Source organism: Hemiscyllium ocellatum, chromosome 28 (assembly GCF_020745735.1).
Source record: "Hemiscyllium ocellatum isolate sHemOce1 chromosome 28, sHemOce1.pat.X.cur, whole genome shotgun sequence".
NCBI classification, from domain to species: Eukaryota; Metazoa; Chordata; class Chondrichthyes; order Orectolobiformes; family Hemiscylliidae; genus Hemiscyllium; species Hemiscyllium ocellatum.
In genome coordinates, this window is record NC_083428.1 from 14,502,240 (window position 1) to 14,521,619 (window position 19,380).

General features: G+C 43.7%; 1 protein-coding gene across 7 annotated transcripts in view; it reads left to right on the forward strand.

Annotated features, from left to right (window-relative positions):
• LOC132829139 (transducin-like enhancer protein 4) overlaps positions 1–19,380 on the forward strand; it is a 218,736-nt gene that overhangs the window by 172,461 nt on the left and 26,895 nt on the right. For all 7 annotated transcript variants that reach the window (XM_060846467.1, XM_060846469.1, XM_060846470.1 and 4 more), the window contains exons 10-13: positions 11,454–11,507; positions 13,216–13,368; positions 16,631–16,760; positions 18,835–18,995. In XM_060846467.1, coding sequence (XP_060702450.1) covers positions 11,454–11,507; positions 13,216–13,368; positions 16,631–16,760; positions 18,835–18,995 — 498 coding nt within the window. The remainder of the gene's footprint in view (positions 1–11,453; positions 11,508–13,215; positions 13,369–16,630; positions 16,761–18,834; positions 18,996–19,380) is intronic.

A 19,380-nucleotide genomic window follows, 5' to 3' on the forward strand; every position in this document is an offset into this window, starting at 1 on the left:
GGTCCCACAGTGTTGGAGGTACCAGCTTTCAGAAGAAACATTAAACTGAGATTGCCCCAAAACCCTCCCACATCCCTGCCATTTTCCTGCTCAGGTGGGTATAAAAGATCACGTCAGCATTTCAGAGTAAATTTATAGTCACCATCTCTGGGATTTGGGCCAATATCGATCCCTCAATTTATACAGAAAAGTAGATCGTTGGTTGATTGTCACGTTGATATTTTGTGGAGCACAAATTAGCTACTGCATTTCCTACATTGCAACAATGAGTAGATTTCAAAGAATATTGCTTTGGTTATAAAATGCTATGTAGTGTAAATCTTTCTATTTAGCCTGAAAAACAAAGCAACTGATGAGCAGATTGCTATTAATCTAGACCTGGGTTCAAATCCCACAATGGTAAATAGTGGAATTTGAATTCAATAAAAAAAATCTGGATTAAGGGTCTCACGATGACCATAAAACCATTATTATCAGGGGGGAAAAAAAATCTTCTTCAGGGAAGGTAACTGTCATCCTTCCCTTATCTGGCCTACATATGACTCCAAGCCCACAGCAATGTGGTTGACTCTTAGCTGCCCTCTGGACAATTAGGGATGGACAATCGATGAACACCCACATCCCACCAATGTGTAAAATTTGCTATCATGTGAGTTTAGAGAGCTGCACATGTGGCCACATGTTTCCGTGCAGTTGAGAGAGAGTCAGTCTAATGTCTCAAGCTGCTCCAATTAATTTTATGGCGGATACACAGTCTGGAAAGCTGAAGATGCTATAGGTTTGGAAATGTGAGGCCATGACTTCTGGTTTTGTATTTGTAGATCCACATTTTGTATCTAATCCCCAAAGTCAAGGGTCATTTGGAATCCAGACTGGAGCCTGAGACATGTATGTCTCCTGTTGACAGGATTTCTGAGTAATCTAATTACACGTGAAATGTTGCCTGTGAAGCCCAAGAATCTGGTGAAATGTTCTTTTTGGAACAAGGTTGTGTCCCACACTGCTCTGTTGGCAGATTAAGAATTTTTTGACACAAAGAAGACAAATAAAGCCTGGCGGATCTGAAGCTCTATGTTTGCTCTTTTGCTACTTAACTCTTGTAGAAACATTTTGAATTGTGCTGCGTGGATCTAATTCCCTTGAAGCATTGGCTTGTAAGTGGAAAAGAAATGACACAGCTGTTATTTGTATGGCCTTCTCTGATTTCAGGTTTGGGATCGCTTTTCACACCAAGGTCAGGTAGAGCAGGAATGACTGCAGAGGAAAGCTTTCTCTATTCCTTGTAGTCCAACCCTAACCGTGAAGGTGTTTCCAATTTCCTCACTGATCATTTGAATTTAAGCAACTGTACTGAGCCTCCAAGCACATTTGATATCTGACCCTTCCCAGTCAGCACTCAGAGTGCACTCTGATCTGCTTGGGCTTCATTCACACTCAACTCCTAAAGGTGAAAGATCCACTTGAAACCAGGCGCACTGCCCAATCTTGTGGTTGTGCCAAGGTAGTTCCACTGGGGCAGTCATGGAACAAGAAGGTTCCCTCTTTTTGCCATTTCTAGTAGAATTGCAAATCCAATCTTTCAGAATGCTTTGAATGTTTCAGTTCAATCATACCACATGAACAGTCTTGACATCAGTTTATCATGTCACTGATACATAATGACGAGAGAGACATTTCCATGCTTAACAGCACTTACTGTCATGCCACAGTAAACATTGGGTAAGGTGGTAATCCAAAGATTTGCCTAGAGAACATAGGCTCAAACTCCCACCTTGGCAATTTGTGACTTTGAATTCAATATATGTGTAAATCTAAAATGAAAACCTTCATGAAGACATTGAACTTCATTAACTCAATCTCTAATATCCTGTAGTATAGCAAATATACCCTCACCGATTTGTGACTCCCGACCCACAGTAATGACATTTGCTCCTTATGTGCCCTCCAAATTTGCTTAGTTAGGCTCACAGTGTGGTAAAGGTGCATGAACCAGAAGCTTTACGAAGCATTCTTTTCTTTGTCGAGAGAGAAAGGACATGTACACATACTGTACCCACTCCGACTGAGTAAAAGAGGTGACCTCTATTCTCTGGTTCGTTACTCAGGGCAGCACCTTGACCAGTCAGAATCAACCTCTGCCTCGTTTAATATTAAACAAAGCTTGGTAGTTAAATGTCAGTCATCATATAACTGGTACATTCTCCATGACAAAACGTCTGCTTACCAGCATCCATAGCCAACCAGTAAGCAGACTCTTCTAATACAGTATAAAAGTATTACTCCATCTTATATTGGTATTTCTTGAAAATTGTCCTGATGAGTGAAAGATGAAAAGCTTCAGCAAAATGTGTCCTTTTTCACCAATACTCAAATTGAATATAGGTTCCACCAGCTCCTGTAATGGGGTTTGAACCCATGCATTAGCCTGGTGCTCTGGATTACCAACCCCGTGACATTACCACTATGTCACATTACTCTATATAATGATCTTTATCAATGTGATATAAATCATCCTCAGGACATCTCAGCATGCTTTAAAGACAATAAAATTGAAGTGTAGTCACTTTTGTCATGTCGGAAACTCAGCCACCAATTTGCACACAGCAAGATGCCATAAAAAACAAAGTGACAATGAATAAAGAGCAGCTTTTTTGGGAGATTTATGACGGTGAAAAGAAAATAGATTTTTTGGATATTTTGTGAGGGATAAGTATTGGCCCAGTCCACAGAGGTAATTCCCCTTGTGCTTTCTTGTAATCATGACACAGAATCTTTTCCTTCCACCTCAGAGAGCAAATATGCCAAGTTATATTTTCAAATTCCCATGAGAATCTTGTTAGTGCTAACTGTGAATAATGATTTCTTGCTAAATTGGATGGGTCACAGCTTTTCTTTGCCACTACAGTTTCATAAATTTAGTTTTATATGGATGCTGGAGAAAGGGAACATGTTGCAGGGATACAGATTGTTTCTTAAAAAAAATTCCTCTTGTATCAAACAACGTCACGTTTGTAAAGGAAAATCATCAGTTTGATAACACTGCGCAAAGCTAAAGCTTCTTAACCTCATTTCCTGCTTGCTCACTCACACAATTGAGACTCCCATTGTTCAGCCCCTTAGGCCTAACCAAACGGTCAGCCTGCCTCCTGTCTGCTTACTGTATGGCTGTGCCTGAATCTCTCAAGGCTTTTTAAGTGTTTCCCAGGCCCTTCAGATAATGGGGTGTTGGGGGTGCCATTGTGTTTAACTCACTCTAACAACAAAGCTTATAACAGCCCGTTGAAAAGGCCTGTCTGCATTAATTGGTTTGCCCTGATGTTGCTATATCATATTGTGCATTCACTATCACCTGTCTGCCAACTATTAATTCAAGGTTTTTCCCCTCTTTTTGAGTTACAAGTGGATTTGAACTGCTAACCCACCAGGGCTGAGATTTAAAATGCCTTCTCTTTTGATCTGACAAGCATACACTGACTCTCTTCCCTCCTTTCCCTATATCCTGAGTCGGCCTGTGCCGAAGTGGCTGATACATGGCAATACACTGACCCAGACATGGAGGGGGGGGGGCAAGTGGAGAGATGACCTGAATTGTAAATTCCAGTGCCTACTAATATCAGAACAGTACACGTTGCTCCCACACAAAGGTTTAAAATAAAACAAAAGTCCTATCAGAATAATGTGTTGTTCTATTTTCTATGATGGTGTTTTGAATTGGTGATTAGAATTTATTTGGGGAGTGGGGGACTGTCATAGAGCCATAGAGCTGTACAGCATAGAATCAGACCCTTCAGTCCAAATTGCCCGTGCTGACTAGATATCCTAAATTAATCTAGTCTCAATTGCCAGCATTTGGCTCATATCCCTCTAAGCCCTTCCTATCCCCATCTAGAGTCCTTTTAAATGTTACCAGCCTCCATCACTTCCTCTGGCAGCTCATTCCATAATCGCACCACCCTCTGCATGGAAAAATTGCCCTATAGGTCCCTTTTAAATCTTTCCCCTCTCACCTCAAACCTATGTTCTCTGGTTTTGGACTCCACCACCCTGGATAAAAGATCTTGTCTATTTATCTTATCCATGCCCCTCATGATTTTATAAACCTCTATTCAGCCTCCAACATTCTAGGGAAAACTGCCCCAGCCTATCTCAATAGCTCAACCCTCCAACCCTGGCAATATCTTTGTAAATCTTTTCTAAACCCTTTCAAATCAATGTGACTTTGGCCAATATTGCAAAATATTGATAATAAGTTGGACATCCTTCCTGGCTTTGATTTTCAATTACTTTGCTCCCTTGGGAAAGCTACTTCAATTTTGTATGCTTCCATTTTTAACCAAAATCAAAATGGCCTCCTTTGGGTCCAATATGGATAGTACAGGGGAATTGACCCATATGCGATCATGCTATGGTATAGCACATTGATGCTATGTCTCCTTTGCCAACTCACGATCTGTATAAAGGCCCCTTTCAAAATTCACACTGGATCGGAAATAGTCCTTGCAATCACAGCATAAACACAGTGACCCATTTCCTCTTGCAAGTCTTTGCACAGTCTTTGCTTGTTGGCACATAAACACCACAGAAATCCATTTAAAGGCATGATTAACTTTAATGTAGTGCCTTCCGCCATTAAGTAACACATTTGAGCAGCATTTCGAAGCTCTGCGTGTGTCTTTGTGGAACTTAATCAGCCCTGGCTTTCTCTGGAATGCCTTCCGCTGTGAAACTACTGTGTACTGTCCTCTGCTGGTCACCACAGAATGAGTTGCAGCTTCACTGCTGGGTTCTTGAGTGTTTTATTTCTGACTCAGTCCCATTGTGAGTTCAAACTGAATAATGAAACTCTGCTCAATGTAGAAAACACACAATATAACACACTGAGACTCTTTGTAGCTGTATCAAAGCAAAGCAGAGCCACATAGCAGAAGTGTAATACAGGTGAGTGGCAGACCTGGAAGCTGTTGCAGTGGATATGCCTCTTGTTTTACCTATTACCTGGCAGTTGGTTGTCATTGGTGGCTTGATAGTAAATCTGGAGCTAAAATTCTGATCTCTATCATTGTCTCGTTTGGATTTGGGCCTTCTGGATTCATAAACCAACCAGACAGCACTTTAGATGAAGAAAAATGCTTCATAGATGGTTAATCAAAACCAAAACGAATATTGAGCTAAAGGAGGTGCTTTTGTTATTCATTCATGGCTAGGGCAACTTGTATTATCCATCCCTAATTGCCCTAAGGGCAAGTTAAGAATCACCCGCGTTACTGTGGGTCTGGAGTCACAGGTAGACCAGCCCACCCAAGGCTGGCAGACCTCCCTTTCCAAAGGACATTAGTGAACACAGTGGCATTTTACCCCCTGACAATCAACAACAGTTTCATGGTCATCCTGAGACCCTTAATGCCAGATTATTATTGAATTCAAATCCACAATCTGCCATGGTGGGATTCAAACCCAGAGCATACCTGAGTCTCTGGATTAAGAGTCTAGCGACAATACCATCCCCCATCCCAAATATCAATAGCTTTGTCAAATATCCGAGTCCAATATTAGGCATTTACATGAAGCATGTGCTAGTAAGAGGATGCCACACTGACTACATCCTTTCAATTGTATCCCAGGCAACAAATACAGGAAAAGATTGGGTGAGAATCATTGAGTGCTAACCCCAGCTCTGTCTGATTCAGAACACTACTTTAGGTCCAAGTTTAACTATCCACCCTCATTGTATGGCCTATGTGAGGTTGGTGTAAATAAGTTTCAATGTGTTTGAAGTAAAAGAGACCAGTTTAACTCCCAAAGATATACTTGCCCTTAAAGTAGATCCCAAACCAGGCTGTAAATTTGCATAGATTGGCTTTTTTCTAAGGCTGTTGTTGGTCTCAACTCTTGAGGTCAGCGACCCTTCAGATTTGGTTGCTAGGGAACGTGACTGCAGACCTGTGGTAGCAGCTATTAACCTCAATTTGGATCGTTTGGAAGGAAGGGGGGAGTCGGGGAGTGGTGAGGGTCAGAAAAGAATGGGAAGCGATTCAGTTCAGCGGCTCCATACGGAGTGCCACTGTAATGACTACTTTTTATTATCACCCTAAGTGGGCCAAATGGTGATTGTGCCCAGGGGCACATCCAGGGCCTGCAAATGAGCTTAATTACAGTCAAACGGCCAATCAGTCTGGTGGCAGGAGCCAGATCTGTTAACATTTGTAGAGGAGGCTCCTCAGCCAGTTATCGTAAACTGATGATGCAACTGGGACTTTGTAAACAGCTCAATTAGAGCAGAGATTATTTAGAAGATGGTTTACAGTTTGTCCAGATCAAGAGATGAAGGAGTGCAGAGAGGTACAAAGACAGTGCTGACTGTCTCTTTGATGAAAAACAAATTCAGCATGAGGCAAAAATAGAAATGTTGTTTGGGCTTTGTAGTCTTTTTAACAGCTAATCACCTATAGAGATAACCCCTATGTAAAACTTAATGACCACAGTGCCCTCTGTTGTTGTTAAAGTAGATGGTTCATTATCATGGAGCGCTCTGATTGGCAGGTCAGTGAGCATTAATGCCTGGTAGAAGTCTGCCTTCTTGTAATCCAATTTAAATATTATTGTACAGCTCTGCACATCTTTAAAAGGGCCACAGCAGCCAGAGAATTCAATCTGTTTCAGGGCTTGGCAACATGTATAGTGCACTAAGAGAGCTGAGTGTTGATTGATGTAATTACTTCTCACCTCATGCCTCAGTTATGCATGTTATATTCCAGCAACAAACTTGTTTGTTCATGTACCTCCATTGTGCTGAACTTTCTGTTCGTGATTCTGGTTTCTGTGAATCACATGAGTGTCTGCGTTCATTCCCTGCAGAGTTCCATTCAGAAGCACCGTCATTTTCGACTGGTCTCGGCTTGTTTACTCTCTACCTAATTTATTTCTCTTTCTTCTGAAGATGCTGTTGGATGTTGGCCTTGAGGCCTGGGGTACTGACTGTCCTCCAGCTTATGGCTGCCCTTCCACACGTTAGGATAGATAGAGACTGTCATTGGGCACTATTGTGAAGCTGTTTCTGTCCTTAGCTGACTTCAAGTTGCATGCAGTTACCAAGGATTGAAAAATACATATTATCAAAGCTTATTGGCTCATCAGGACACTTGCAACTGTACTATAGTAAAAATGTAACAATATTTTATACTGTGTGTCATGCATCATATGAAGCGGCATGTCCCTTTTGGGTATTCACAGCAGGCAAAGTCTTGGGTATGTTGCACCAGCCCACGCTTGTAAAATTCAGTACATATTACGGCACGGTGGCACAGTGGTTCGGCACGGTGGCACAGTGGTTAGCACTGCTGCCTCACAGCGCCAGAGACCCGGGTTCAATTCCTGCCTCAGGCAACTGACTGTGTGGCGTTTGCACGTTCTCCCCGTGTCTGCGTGGGTTTCCTCCGGGTGCTCCGGTTTCCTCCCACAGTCCAAAGATGTGCGGGTCAGGTGAATTGGCCATGCTAAATTGCCCACAGTATTAGGTAGGGGGTAAATGTAGGGGTACAGGTGGGTTGCGCTTCGGCGGGTCGGTGTGGACTTGTTGGGCCGAAGGGCCTGTTTCCACACTGTAAGTAATCTTATCTAATTACATGTGATTCTGCGATGGACCGACAATTACTAAATAATCCAGAGTGTGCTAATAATCTTGCTGAGACCTGATTTAAAATTGCTATTTAGATTCACAATGAAGTATATATGGGAAAGTATACCTGATGATACATAATGGAAGAACAAATTACTGCAGATGCTGGAGTCATCTGGACTCTAAGTGTTAGCTTGCTTTCTCCCCTTGGTTGCTGCCTGGCCTGCTGGGATCTCCAACACTTCCTGTTTTCTGTTCAATCATAACTCCAGTTTCAATTTAACAAAATCAGCCCCAGTCATTGGCTGGTTCATGCCTTAGGGCAGTGCCTTGCTGGTGTAATCTGATGGTGTAAATCTAAGTAGAGCATTTAATAACAAATAATAAAATGAAGCAGATTCAGCATGGTTAATGATTTATTGGAATTCTTTGATCAGGTAAAAGCAGGATAGATAGAGGTGAGACAGTAGATGCAATATATTTGAATTTCCAAAAGATGTTTGATAAAATACTGCACATATGAATACTTAACAAGATAAGAGTCCTCAGTGTGGATAGAGGATTAGCTAACTATTATAAGACAGAGATTTGGGATAAAAGGGGCATTTTCAGGTTGTCAACCTGAATCTATTCTAGGGCTGCAATTATTTAAATTATATTTTAGATTAGATTACTTACAGTGTGGAAACAGGCCCTTCGGCCCAACAAGTCCACACCGACCCGGTCGGGGCACAACCCACCCATACCCCTACATTTGCCGCTTACCTAACACTACAGTCAATTTAGCATGGCCAATTCACCTGACCCGCACATCCTTGGACTGTGGGAGGAAACTGGAGCACCCGGAGGGTGCTCACGCAGACATGGGGAGAACATGCAAACTCCACACGGTCAGTCGCCTGAGGTGGGAATTGAACCGGGTCTCTGGCGCTGTGAGGCAGCAGTGCTAACCACTGTGCCACCATGCTGCCCTATATGTATATGTAATAGTATAGTTCATTCATCAGTGGTATAGGTGAATATACTTTCTGAAAAGATTGCAGATGACACACAAATATATAGGAAGGCAAGTAGTAAGGATGGCAGAGTCCACAGAGTGACATGGATGGTACATGTGAGTTGGCAAAACCTTATCAGATGAAATAGAAGGTCAGGATCATGCTGGCACACTGTTCCCTCTGTGACCACCAACACCACCCCTCCTTCCCACAGCACATTGCCATTGAAACTGTAGAAGGTGCAAGACCTATCCCATCCCTTCTCCCCTGCTCACCAGTCAGGGGTCTAAAAGGTCTTTCCAAGTGAACAGCATTTAGAGTCACAGGAGGAATTAATCGAGGGTTTTGTAAATAAAGCAGGAAAATGGACTTGAAGATTGTCAGATCAGCCATGGCTTCATTGGATGGCGGAGCAGACTGAATGGGCCAAATGGCCTGCTCTTACACCCTATTGCCAAATATCTTGTTTTTTTGGCTGTGTACCAAAACGTTGCTTTAAGAGCCTTCTGCAAAGATCCTTGGCATTGCTGCTCTATAAATGCAAGTTATTGTTGCTGGATATTAACAAGCAGGTTGCTTGTTCAATAGAAATGATTAATGAAATAAGGTTTATAAGGGGTAGCTGGCATCATAGCTCTAGCGAGACCACCCTAAGGTGATCTTTTACCCCAGTGGAAAAGACCTGAAGAGAGGTCAACCAGTATATGGAAGGATGCCAGTCACCTGAAGGGATTATGGGGTAATGTCACCTTTGGGGAAGGAGGGACAAAAACACAGTGAAGCCAGAATAAAAAATAAAAACAAACTCTCTTATAAAAGTGTGGTATGCTGTGTGCTGTGCTGAAACCCTACCTCATAGACAGAGTCTCCCTGCAGCAGTGTCTCTTTTGGAGAATAGTACATGTGCAAGGCCATATATTTATTGGTGAGTGAAACTAAACTATGTTTGAATGATTTATTTAGTAAAGAGAGTTTATGGAGGATGGTAAGCCTGCACAACTGCTCAGCCAGCAGTGCTTGATGTTGTGGAGAAGGTGTACAGGACCACGGCTTCTGGTTAAGTGCCACTTTCATTTATGGACTGTTTCTTGCTGTGAGACCTCACAAGATCTCTTGCCATAACTTACCAAACTCGTCTCATTAACTACTTAACTTGCCCCTGCTGTGCCCCTTCACACAGGCCAGCTCGTCGCGCTTAATAATTGCCTGTCTCTCATTCCAGGAGGAAAAAGGCAAGAAAAAAGCAGTAAAAATTTTAAGACATATATTGGGCTACAAGACATTCAGCTCCTCATCCCTTTATGCAGAGGAGATCCTGACTCTGATGGCCCCCAGCAGCTGAGTGGCCGTGTCCTGGCCCCTGGACTGGTATTAGAAGCTGTCCTTGACTTATTGTGCCCGGAACCCCCTGAGCAAAAGCAATGTCTTTTGATTTGACTGTGGACTGTTAATAACCTTGACAAGTTTCCTGGTTTTGTATTGCAGTAAATGGTCCAGCAGTACTGGGAGCCTGACATCTCTGACTGAGGGGAGGGACACAAAAGGAAGGAATACTATGAGCATCCAGGATGACTCAGAGTGGGGGAGGACTGAGAGCAAGCAAACAGGCCGGAGACGCAACCTGGTCCAATCCATAAGTGGGGTGTCCCCCCCGAGTATAAAGTGTCCATGATAAGTTATAATTGCCATTGTACCTGGAGGTGCAGCATTGAAGGCTAAGTGTATACCATCAATGGATCAGAGCGGTCCTTAGAGGCTGACACATGTAAGATGCCAATGTCCATGGACATTGGGTGTTTGGGGCAGGTGTCCATGGAGTGTACCTCGAGACGGTGGTGCCTGGCATCCAATATAGAGGCTCTTCACAAGCAAGCAGCAAGCTGAAGTTGCTAGTAACTTCCATGTTGAGAATTTTCAGCATCTTGCTTGCTCATGGCAAGTGGTGAGATTAGAAGCTGCATATGAATGAGGAAAGATGTGCAGTTAATAAAGGCATTAACAAGCAACAGTCTCACTTCATCGGCAGCTCACCACTGTCTAACCAGACAATCCCCCTGACATCCAGAACTTAGATAAATGATGCAGCTAGCTGCTTCCAATAGTAGACTTCACTGGACTTCTTGCATGTCTGTTCAAGTTTCTGGAAGATTCTGCCTGCAGTTTTGAGCGATGATTCAACATTCCCATTGTTATACTGCACCACCTAGAAATGGAACAAAGGGCATGTGGCTAACCTGTTTCCCCATTCACTCATGGAGTTCTGTGATTCTTGATTTTAAGCTAACGAGAAATGAATAATAAAATTGTCAAAAATTACAAGGCCCACGCATGTTGGCAATCAGTGGAATGGAAAAGCATAAATGAATCTGTTTTTAGCCAGGCAACAGTAAGATACACAGTTAGCATGTGGAATAAACGTTTGGAAATGTGTGGGCAGAAGTATTTTCAGGCTGACATTTTGACTTTGTGTAGTCAGTGTGTGTCCTTCATTTGCAAAGCTGGTTCATTGGCCTGCTATTTCATGGCATGGATGTCCATACCAAAGCTCCTAACTGGCAGTCCAGACTTAGAACAAGGTCCTTTCAGAGTCTTGGGATATAGTCTTGTAAAATATTGTCAACACAGCTTATCCTTGTATACTGTTTCCAGGTGAAGTTGACAGCCAGTCCAAATCACTGAAATAGCACCTGTGTTAAAATAGGTTAGGAGGGGAAGAGAGAGGAATTTATACAGCCAATCTCAAAGTGTTGGTGATTGGTATTACACTGCATATTATTACAGTCTTTGTTTTACATTGCCTTATGTATAGATCCTTACAACTTCATCTCTTTTATAATCAGGACAGTGATGGCGATAAGAGTGATGATAACTTGGTCGTGGATGTTTCAAATGAGGTTTGTATGCATTTTTAGTTATTTTGTTTTATTGCCACTTTCTGTTTTACCAGTCTGTAATACTAAAAAGAACAGTCTAACTTTCTTACATATGTGTATAGCTCAATATTAAATAACATGATTGATCAGAAAACACATCAATCCTCCAACTGATTTGCATTTTCTAAGAATCTGCTGAAGGCAGACGGGTTGGACTAATAGAGGTTTTGAAACTGAGGAGATAGATCTATTGAAGATGTTTGGACTTTTGGAGGAGATCAAAGCGAAGGAACATGTCAGATAATTACAAATGAATCCAAGAGGGATTTCAGGCTATACACTTCTCTTTTCTCAGAATTGTTGCCAAACTTGTTCCCAGATAGTGTGGTTGAGGTGATAGCGTGGATACTTTAGGGAGACAGTAGCTAAGTGCATCAGGGAGGAAATATGCTGATTGGGTAACGGGTAAGATTGGGAAAAGGATTCTGTGATGCCTAAGGTCTTGAAAGGATCAGTCAGGCCAAATGGCCTGTTTCTGTGTTTTAAATCCCATGTATTTCTAGGTTCATTCCCAGACACACCATTATGAATGTCAGCTTATTCTCTTTTGAAAGCAAATAATTATTGCCTCACCCAGTTATACCTTGAATTCTACCAAATTGATGTGCTTTCTCGTATCTTTGTACAATGCAAAGTATTTTGCCATGCAGACTACGTGGAAATTGTAAGTACTTAGATAGAGGGTAACATCATAGTCTTCCCCCTTGAAGGAGCCTTGTTTGAACAGCAAGGGGAAGCTGGTGATCCCAGCATGGAGACAGTGCAGTTCCTGTCAGTATGGAAAAGTCTGCTTTGGAATGGATCCTGTGTTGAGCACCATGTGACTGTACAGGACAGGGAGAGAAGAGGGGTGGATAGGAGAGACTGTGCTTACAGCAAGACTATGCAGCACACTCACTGTCCCCATCAACAGGAGATCCTTTACATTAATGATAACATACTACACAATATTTGTAGCACAGAAGTTGTCTGATTCCATAATCGATACTCTGCATAGCTTCCTCCCATGATCAAACCGTCCCATCAGTATACCCTTCTATTCCTGACTCCATTGTGCGCGTATCCAACTTACCTTGAATTCATCTATGCTACTCACTTCAACTATGCCTTGTGGTAACAGGCTCCTCATTTACAATCCCTTTCTGGGGTCAGTTAGCTCAGTTGGCTGGCTTGAAGAGTGATGTCAAAGGCAAAGGTTCAGTTCCCACACTGGCTGAGGTGGTCTTGAAGATCCCTCTCCCCTTGCCCGAGGCACGGTGACCCTCAGGTTGTCTCTCTCTAATGGGAGAGCAGCCCTATGGGACCATGGCGGCTTTACCAGATTTACCATTTCTCCTGAATTCCTTACTGGATTTAGTAGCGACTAATTTATAGCTCCAACTTCTATACTTATCTGCAATTGGAGACATGTTCTCTATGTTTACCCTGCTGGGTCCTCTCATTAAGCTGAAGATTTCCATCAGGTTACAGTTATAGAGAAAAGAACGCGCGTCTGTTCAATCTTCTCAGATAGGTTCGACCACTCAATTATGGCTTCATTCTTGCCAATTTTAATGCCCCTTCTCCAGTCCCTTTTGTATAGTATGGAGGTATTTACACTCGTGCTGGTATACACAGCGGAGACCCAGTCTTTACCAGTTCCTGACCTTCTGATTCTGTTTGAATGCAGGATCCATCATCTCCACAAGGCAGCCCACCCCACTCTCCCCGTGGAAATGGCCTGGATAAGTTTCACCTTTTGAGGAAGGATGCTCCGAGCAGCCCTGCATCCCTGGCTTCTTCCCGCAGCACGCCACCCTCCAAATCCAAAGAGGCCGGCCTGGTAAGTAGAACACTCTCATGTGAGATTTTGGGCGTTTCTGGGTGCTTTTGGGGACTCAGTGCTATCTGTACCTTTCAGCTGGGTTCGGGGGGTGGGGGGACGGGGGAGGTGGCGGTGACAATGCTGACCTGCCTGTTAAAAGGATGCGTATGTTCACATCCCACAGCTCAGGGCCTGAACTTAACGTAGGCTGACAGTTCAGTACAGAGAGCATGTGCAATGTCAAAGGGTTGGTGTCTTTCAGCTGAGGTGTTAAACTGCAGCCCCGTCAACTTTCTCAAGCCCTCTTCGCGAAAGAGCTGAGTACTCCTCCTCTGTAAACAAATGCTGTCAAATGCGTTATCCTGTTGCTCTTTGTAGGATATTTCTGCTGAAAAAAATGTGCTTTTCAGTCTTTTATGTGACAACTATGACGACCTTAAAAAGTACTTTATTGACTTAAAAGCATCATAAAATATGCTTCATAAAATGTGATTTTATTTTCAGATTATTGACTTGCCTCAGTTGTCCTCGTGTATAATTTCTTATATTCAGGTGCTCTTATGGTGAAGTGGCAGTGTTCCTACCTCTGAACCAGGAGGTGGGGGCTCAAGTCCCACCTGCTCCAGAGGTGTGTGATAACATTGGGACGGCATGGTGGGTCAGTGGTTAGCACTGCTGCCTCACAGCAGCAGGGTTCCAGGTTCGATTCCAGCCTCAAGCAACTGTCTGTGTGGAGTTTGCACATTCTCCCGGTGTCTGCGTGGGATTCCTCCCACAGTCCAAAGATGTGCAAGTCAGGTGAATTGGGCATGTTAAATTGCCCATAATGTTAGGTGCATTAGTCAGAGGGAAGTGGGTTCTCTTTGGAGGGTCGTTGTGGACTGGTTGGGTCGAAGGGCCTGTTTCCACCCTGTCAGGAATCTAATCTCTGATCAGGTTGGCTAGGAAGTGTCTATAACTTTATAACACAATAAATGTCTGACGTTTAGCATCATTAACTCTAACAGGAGCTAGATCGTCTTGATGCTCTCAGAATTAATTGTGTATTTGGTGTTCTTAGATACATTCCATTTTGGGGTATTTTTAATACTATTTAATTTTGAATGAGCTCCTGTGACTTTTAAAATAAATGGGAGTGTTGTTACCTTCTGTTGTTCAGGCACAAGTTTCTCATTCAACAGCACAAAAACAGATTAACTGGTCCTTGATCTCAAAGCAGGTTCTGGGGGAGTTTGCTCCCTTTACCAACGAAGCAACAGCTCCTATGTACTGAGATCATTCCATGTTTGGGAAGTTTCTCGGACAATGTGTGGTTGTGTAAGGTGCAATGCAAAGGCAAAATCGTTCATGTACCAGCTCAGTGAGCAAACTGAACGAATGAGATAGTGGGCTGTGAAGATGAGCGAAATCCTCAACTCAGTTCTTGGTGTGCTAGTAGCATGTGAGCTGTCACCATGAACTGTCCTCCATTTCTAACAATTCACAAAATCACATTGTTACACCACAGAAGGAGGCCATTCAGCCCAATGTAGTCTGCACTGGTGCTCCAAATTCACATAGTACCATGACCTAGTCCTCACCTAACAAACCAACACATTGTTCACTTTCAAATAGTTCCATCGATTAGCCCTGCCTCCACCACACTAGCAAACAGTTTGCTTCATTCCTGACCCACTGACTGCGTGAAAAAAATTTCTTTCATATCACTTTTACTTCTTTTGCCAATCTCTTTTAATCTATGCCCTCTCATTCTTGATCCTTTCTGAAGTGGGAGCAGTTACTCCCTACCTGCTCTGGCTTCGGTAGAATGGTTGTGGCCAGGTTCTCTGTTCCTGATCGTTGTCTACTTAACACAGGGTGGAATGCATGTGGAGAAGACTGGATTTAGCTGTGGCTTCCCATCTGCCTGTGGTAAATGCGTGTGGCGTGTTGTGGATGGCTGAGAGTCTTGAGTTGCCAACATGTCCTTTTGCAAGAAAGTTGCAGTCAGGAGCTATGAGTAATGAGTCATACAACACAGAAACAGACCCTTTGGTCCAACTTGTCCATGCCAACCAGATATCCTAAATTAATCTAGTCCCATTCGCCAGCATTTGGCCCATAGCCCACTAAACCCTCCTATTCACGTACCTATCCAGATGCCTTTTAAATATTTTAATTGTACCCACTTCCACCACTTCCTCTGACAGTTAATTCCATACACTTAACACCCTCTGTGTGAAAAGGTTGCCATTCAGATCCCTTTTATGTCTTTCCCCTCTCACCTTAAACCTATGGCCTCTAATTTTAGACTCTCTTATCATGTGAAAAAGACTGTGGCTATTCAATCTATCCAACCACGCCCTCCCTGTGATTTTATAAACCTCTATTAGGTCATCCCTCAGCCTCCAACACTCCAGGGAAAATAACCCCATCCTATTTAGTCTCTCCATGTAGCTCAAACCCTCCAACCCCAATAATATCCTTGTAAATCTTTTCTGCACCCTTTCAAGTTTCACAACATCCATACTATAGCAGGGAGACCAGATTTAAACACAATATTCCAATAGTGGCCTAACCACTGTCCTGCACAGCCACAGCATGACCTCCCATTTCCTATACTCAATGTACTGACCAATAAAGGCAAGCGTACCAAGCGCCGCCTTCACTATCCTATCTACCTGCGAGTCCACTTCTGAGGAACCGTGAACCTGCACCCCAAGGTCTCTTTGCTCAGCAACACTCCCCAGCACCCCTGTTCTGATTTGCCTTATGAATATGCAATACCTCACGTTTATCTAAATTGAACTCCATCTGCCTTTCCTTGGTTCGTCAGTGCTGGTAAAGACTCCATCTTCCTTCCATCACATGGCTGACCAGGGATTTCTCCCACTCTGACAGCCTGCCATTGGCGCGCAATGGGAGGATTGACAACCGGTTTGGTTGAGTTATGAGCACACCCTAGCTTGACTCAAACTTGGATCTCCTGGCTCTGAGGCAGCGATGAGACCCACTGCACCTCAAGGCCTCCCTAACTGTGGTACATCCCCACATGGAGCAGACTTTCTTGGGTGAGGGACGAAAGGACTGCAGCACCTTCAGGAGAAAAGTGGAGGGGCTTTAAAAAGAACCCATCAAGGCTGTTTGTTTTGTTTGGGGGCGCTACTACTTTTCTTCAAAAGCTTCAAAATAACATTGACCTTGGCATCAATGGGGACACAGTGCTTCAGCAGGGGATGAAAACTTGTCTGTGAGATGAATTTATGTTGATCTCATCATCACTTTCTTTATTTTGTAACAGAATGAGAAGGCTACCACTCCGGTATCTAAATCCATCACCCCAACCCCCCGTAGTGACTCGTTGACCCCTGGCCCAAGTTCTGCATCCAGACTACGACAGATCTCAAGCAAACCCTCCGTGGATGCACTGGGTAAGATGTTTGCTCCCATCCCTGGAAAAATAGTGGGTAGAGTTTCCACAGGTTACAGCAAAGAGAGGAGGAGGAATGATTGCCAGCGTGGAACTGGATATGTTGTACATGGTGGTGTCCATGGAGATGAATGCAAGCATTGATATGAAGGGCAGAGTGAATGTGTTTGAGCTCATAGATGTTTTTGAGAACTTGGTGTGAGTGCCTATCTCTAAATTCAGCCATGGTGCCACTGATCTGACAGGATGGTGAATGGGGCAGAATGACACCCCACAGGCTGGCACTTTCCTGCATTGTCCTGTCCCAGGGCCAATTCCATGAAGGCGAGACCAAGGGATGAGAAACCAACCTGTCCACAAGCAGTAGGCAAGCAGTGAAGGTGAATGAAATGCCAGCTCTGAGGCCCATTACCAGGGGCCGACTTACATTTTCCAGTTGGCATCCCCCAAAATCTGGCCAGCAGCCTAGAGACAGCCCCCTAGCAACAGAATAGACAATAGGTGCAGGAGTAGACCATTCTGCCCTTCGAGCCTGCACCACCATTCATTATGATCATGGCTGATCATCCTCAACCAGTATCCTGTTCCTGCCTTATCCTCATAACCCTTGATTCCACTATCCTTAAGAGCTCTGTCCAACTCTTTCTTGAAATTATCCAGAGACTTGGACTCCACAGCCTTCTGGGACAGAGCATTCCACACACTCACCACTCTCTGGGTGAAGAAGTTTCTCGTCAACTCTGTTCTAAATGGCCTACCCCTTATTTTTAAACTGTGTCCTCTGGTTCGGGACTCACCCATCAATGGAAACATGCTTCCTGCCTTCAGAGTGTCCAATCCTTTAATAATGTTATACATCTCAATCAGATCCCCTCTCAGATCAGCCCTCTAAACTCAAGAGTATACAAGCCCAGTCGCTCCAATCTTTCAACATAAGATAGTCCCACCATTCCAGGAATTGACCTTGTGAATCTACGCTGCACCCCCTCAAAAGCCAGAATGTCTTTCCTCAAATTTGGAGACCAAAACTGCACACAGTATTCCAGGTGTGGTCTCACCAGGGCCCTGTATAGCTGCAGAAGAACCTCTTTGCTTCTATACTCAATTCCTCTTGTTATGAAGGCCAGCATGCTATTAGCCTTCTTCACTGCCTGCTATACCTGCGTGCTTGCTTACATTGACTGATGTACAAGAACACCTAGATCTCGTTGTACTGTAAAATAGAGACCCAGGACTTGAGCCAGATTTTATGCCTCCTTCCTGAAGTAACTCCATAGTGGCCGGTATCCTGATCCAAGTCACCCTTTCTTTACATGGGCTTAACACTGGTCCAGCTTCCGCAGATACTCTGACCCTCCTGCTTATGTCTGTCAGCCAGGGTTCCCTGGTTAGACCAGGTTAACAGCCCCAATCTGGGAACTCATATTCTATGAGTTGACACTGTTACAATCACTACACCTCCCTGCCTGCCTGCTGGTTGCAGCTGTAGCTTCAAACTTTTAAATTTCAAAAGCATGTTGCTGAGAAGATTTCATAAGTCCCTCCCCCCACCTCTTTTTCGATTACTTGAACTGCAGGCTGCAGTTCCTTTTGAGTTGCAGAGCCTGGAAATACAGCGAGCTGACACAGTGTTGGATGAGGACCCTGATATTGGAACCCCCTAAAGCCTAAAATTTTGCTTATTATTTCGGTACTCAGACACCATGCAGACTCATTCTATCAGTGCTAGTATTTTTTGTGTGTATATATATGTGTGTCTATTATTGTGTCTGTGTATCTGTGTGGCACTTTTGTGTGCGTGCATGTGTATGTATGTGTGAATGTGTGTGTGTGTGTGTGTGGCTTTTATGTGTGCTTGCATGTGTGTATGTGCGAATGTGTCCACTACCGTGTGTGAGTGTGGTGCGTGTGTCTGTGTAGCTTTTGTGTGCGCGTGTATGTGGATGTGTATGTGTGATTGTGTCCATTACTGTGTATGTGTGTATGCACGCGCATGTGTGGCGTTATGTCGATATATAGCCTGCGCATTAGCCAGCATCTGAAAATTGTTACTTTTTATTTTTGTCACCTCTAAGGTCTGAGGAGTCCACTGACTGTACCAGGCCCCTACTCCACCCCATTCGGGATGATGGCACATGCTGGAATAAACGGGGAGTTACCCAGCCCAGGGGCCTACGCAAGTCTCCACATCTCGCCGCAAATGAGCACTGCGGCAGTGTACGGCCGCTCCCCGATGGTGAGGGTACAATCCGTGCTTACGTCTGAAACGGGGTCACTGGATCCGAAATGTTAATTCTGCTTTTCTCTCCACAGACGCTGCCAGTCCTGCTGAGTTCCTCCAGCAATTTCTGATTTTGTTTCTGATTCTCAGCATCCACACTTCTTTGGGTTATTTTTTGTGCTTATACCTTGATGTGAAATAATGAAAAAAATGCGATCGTTCCCCCATGATCCTTTCAGAAATAACATTTGTGCAAAGAGTTGAGTAGCTGTTGGGTGAAATTGTTGGATGTTATCGACATATCTCTTTGTACCACATTCTTACTCATCCTCCCCCGTGGAGATCAAGCTATTTGTTTGAAAACTGCTGATGTATTTAATGAAACAGCAGAATTTCACAC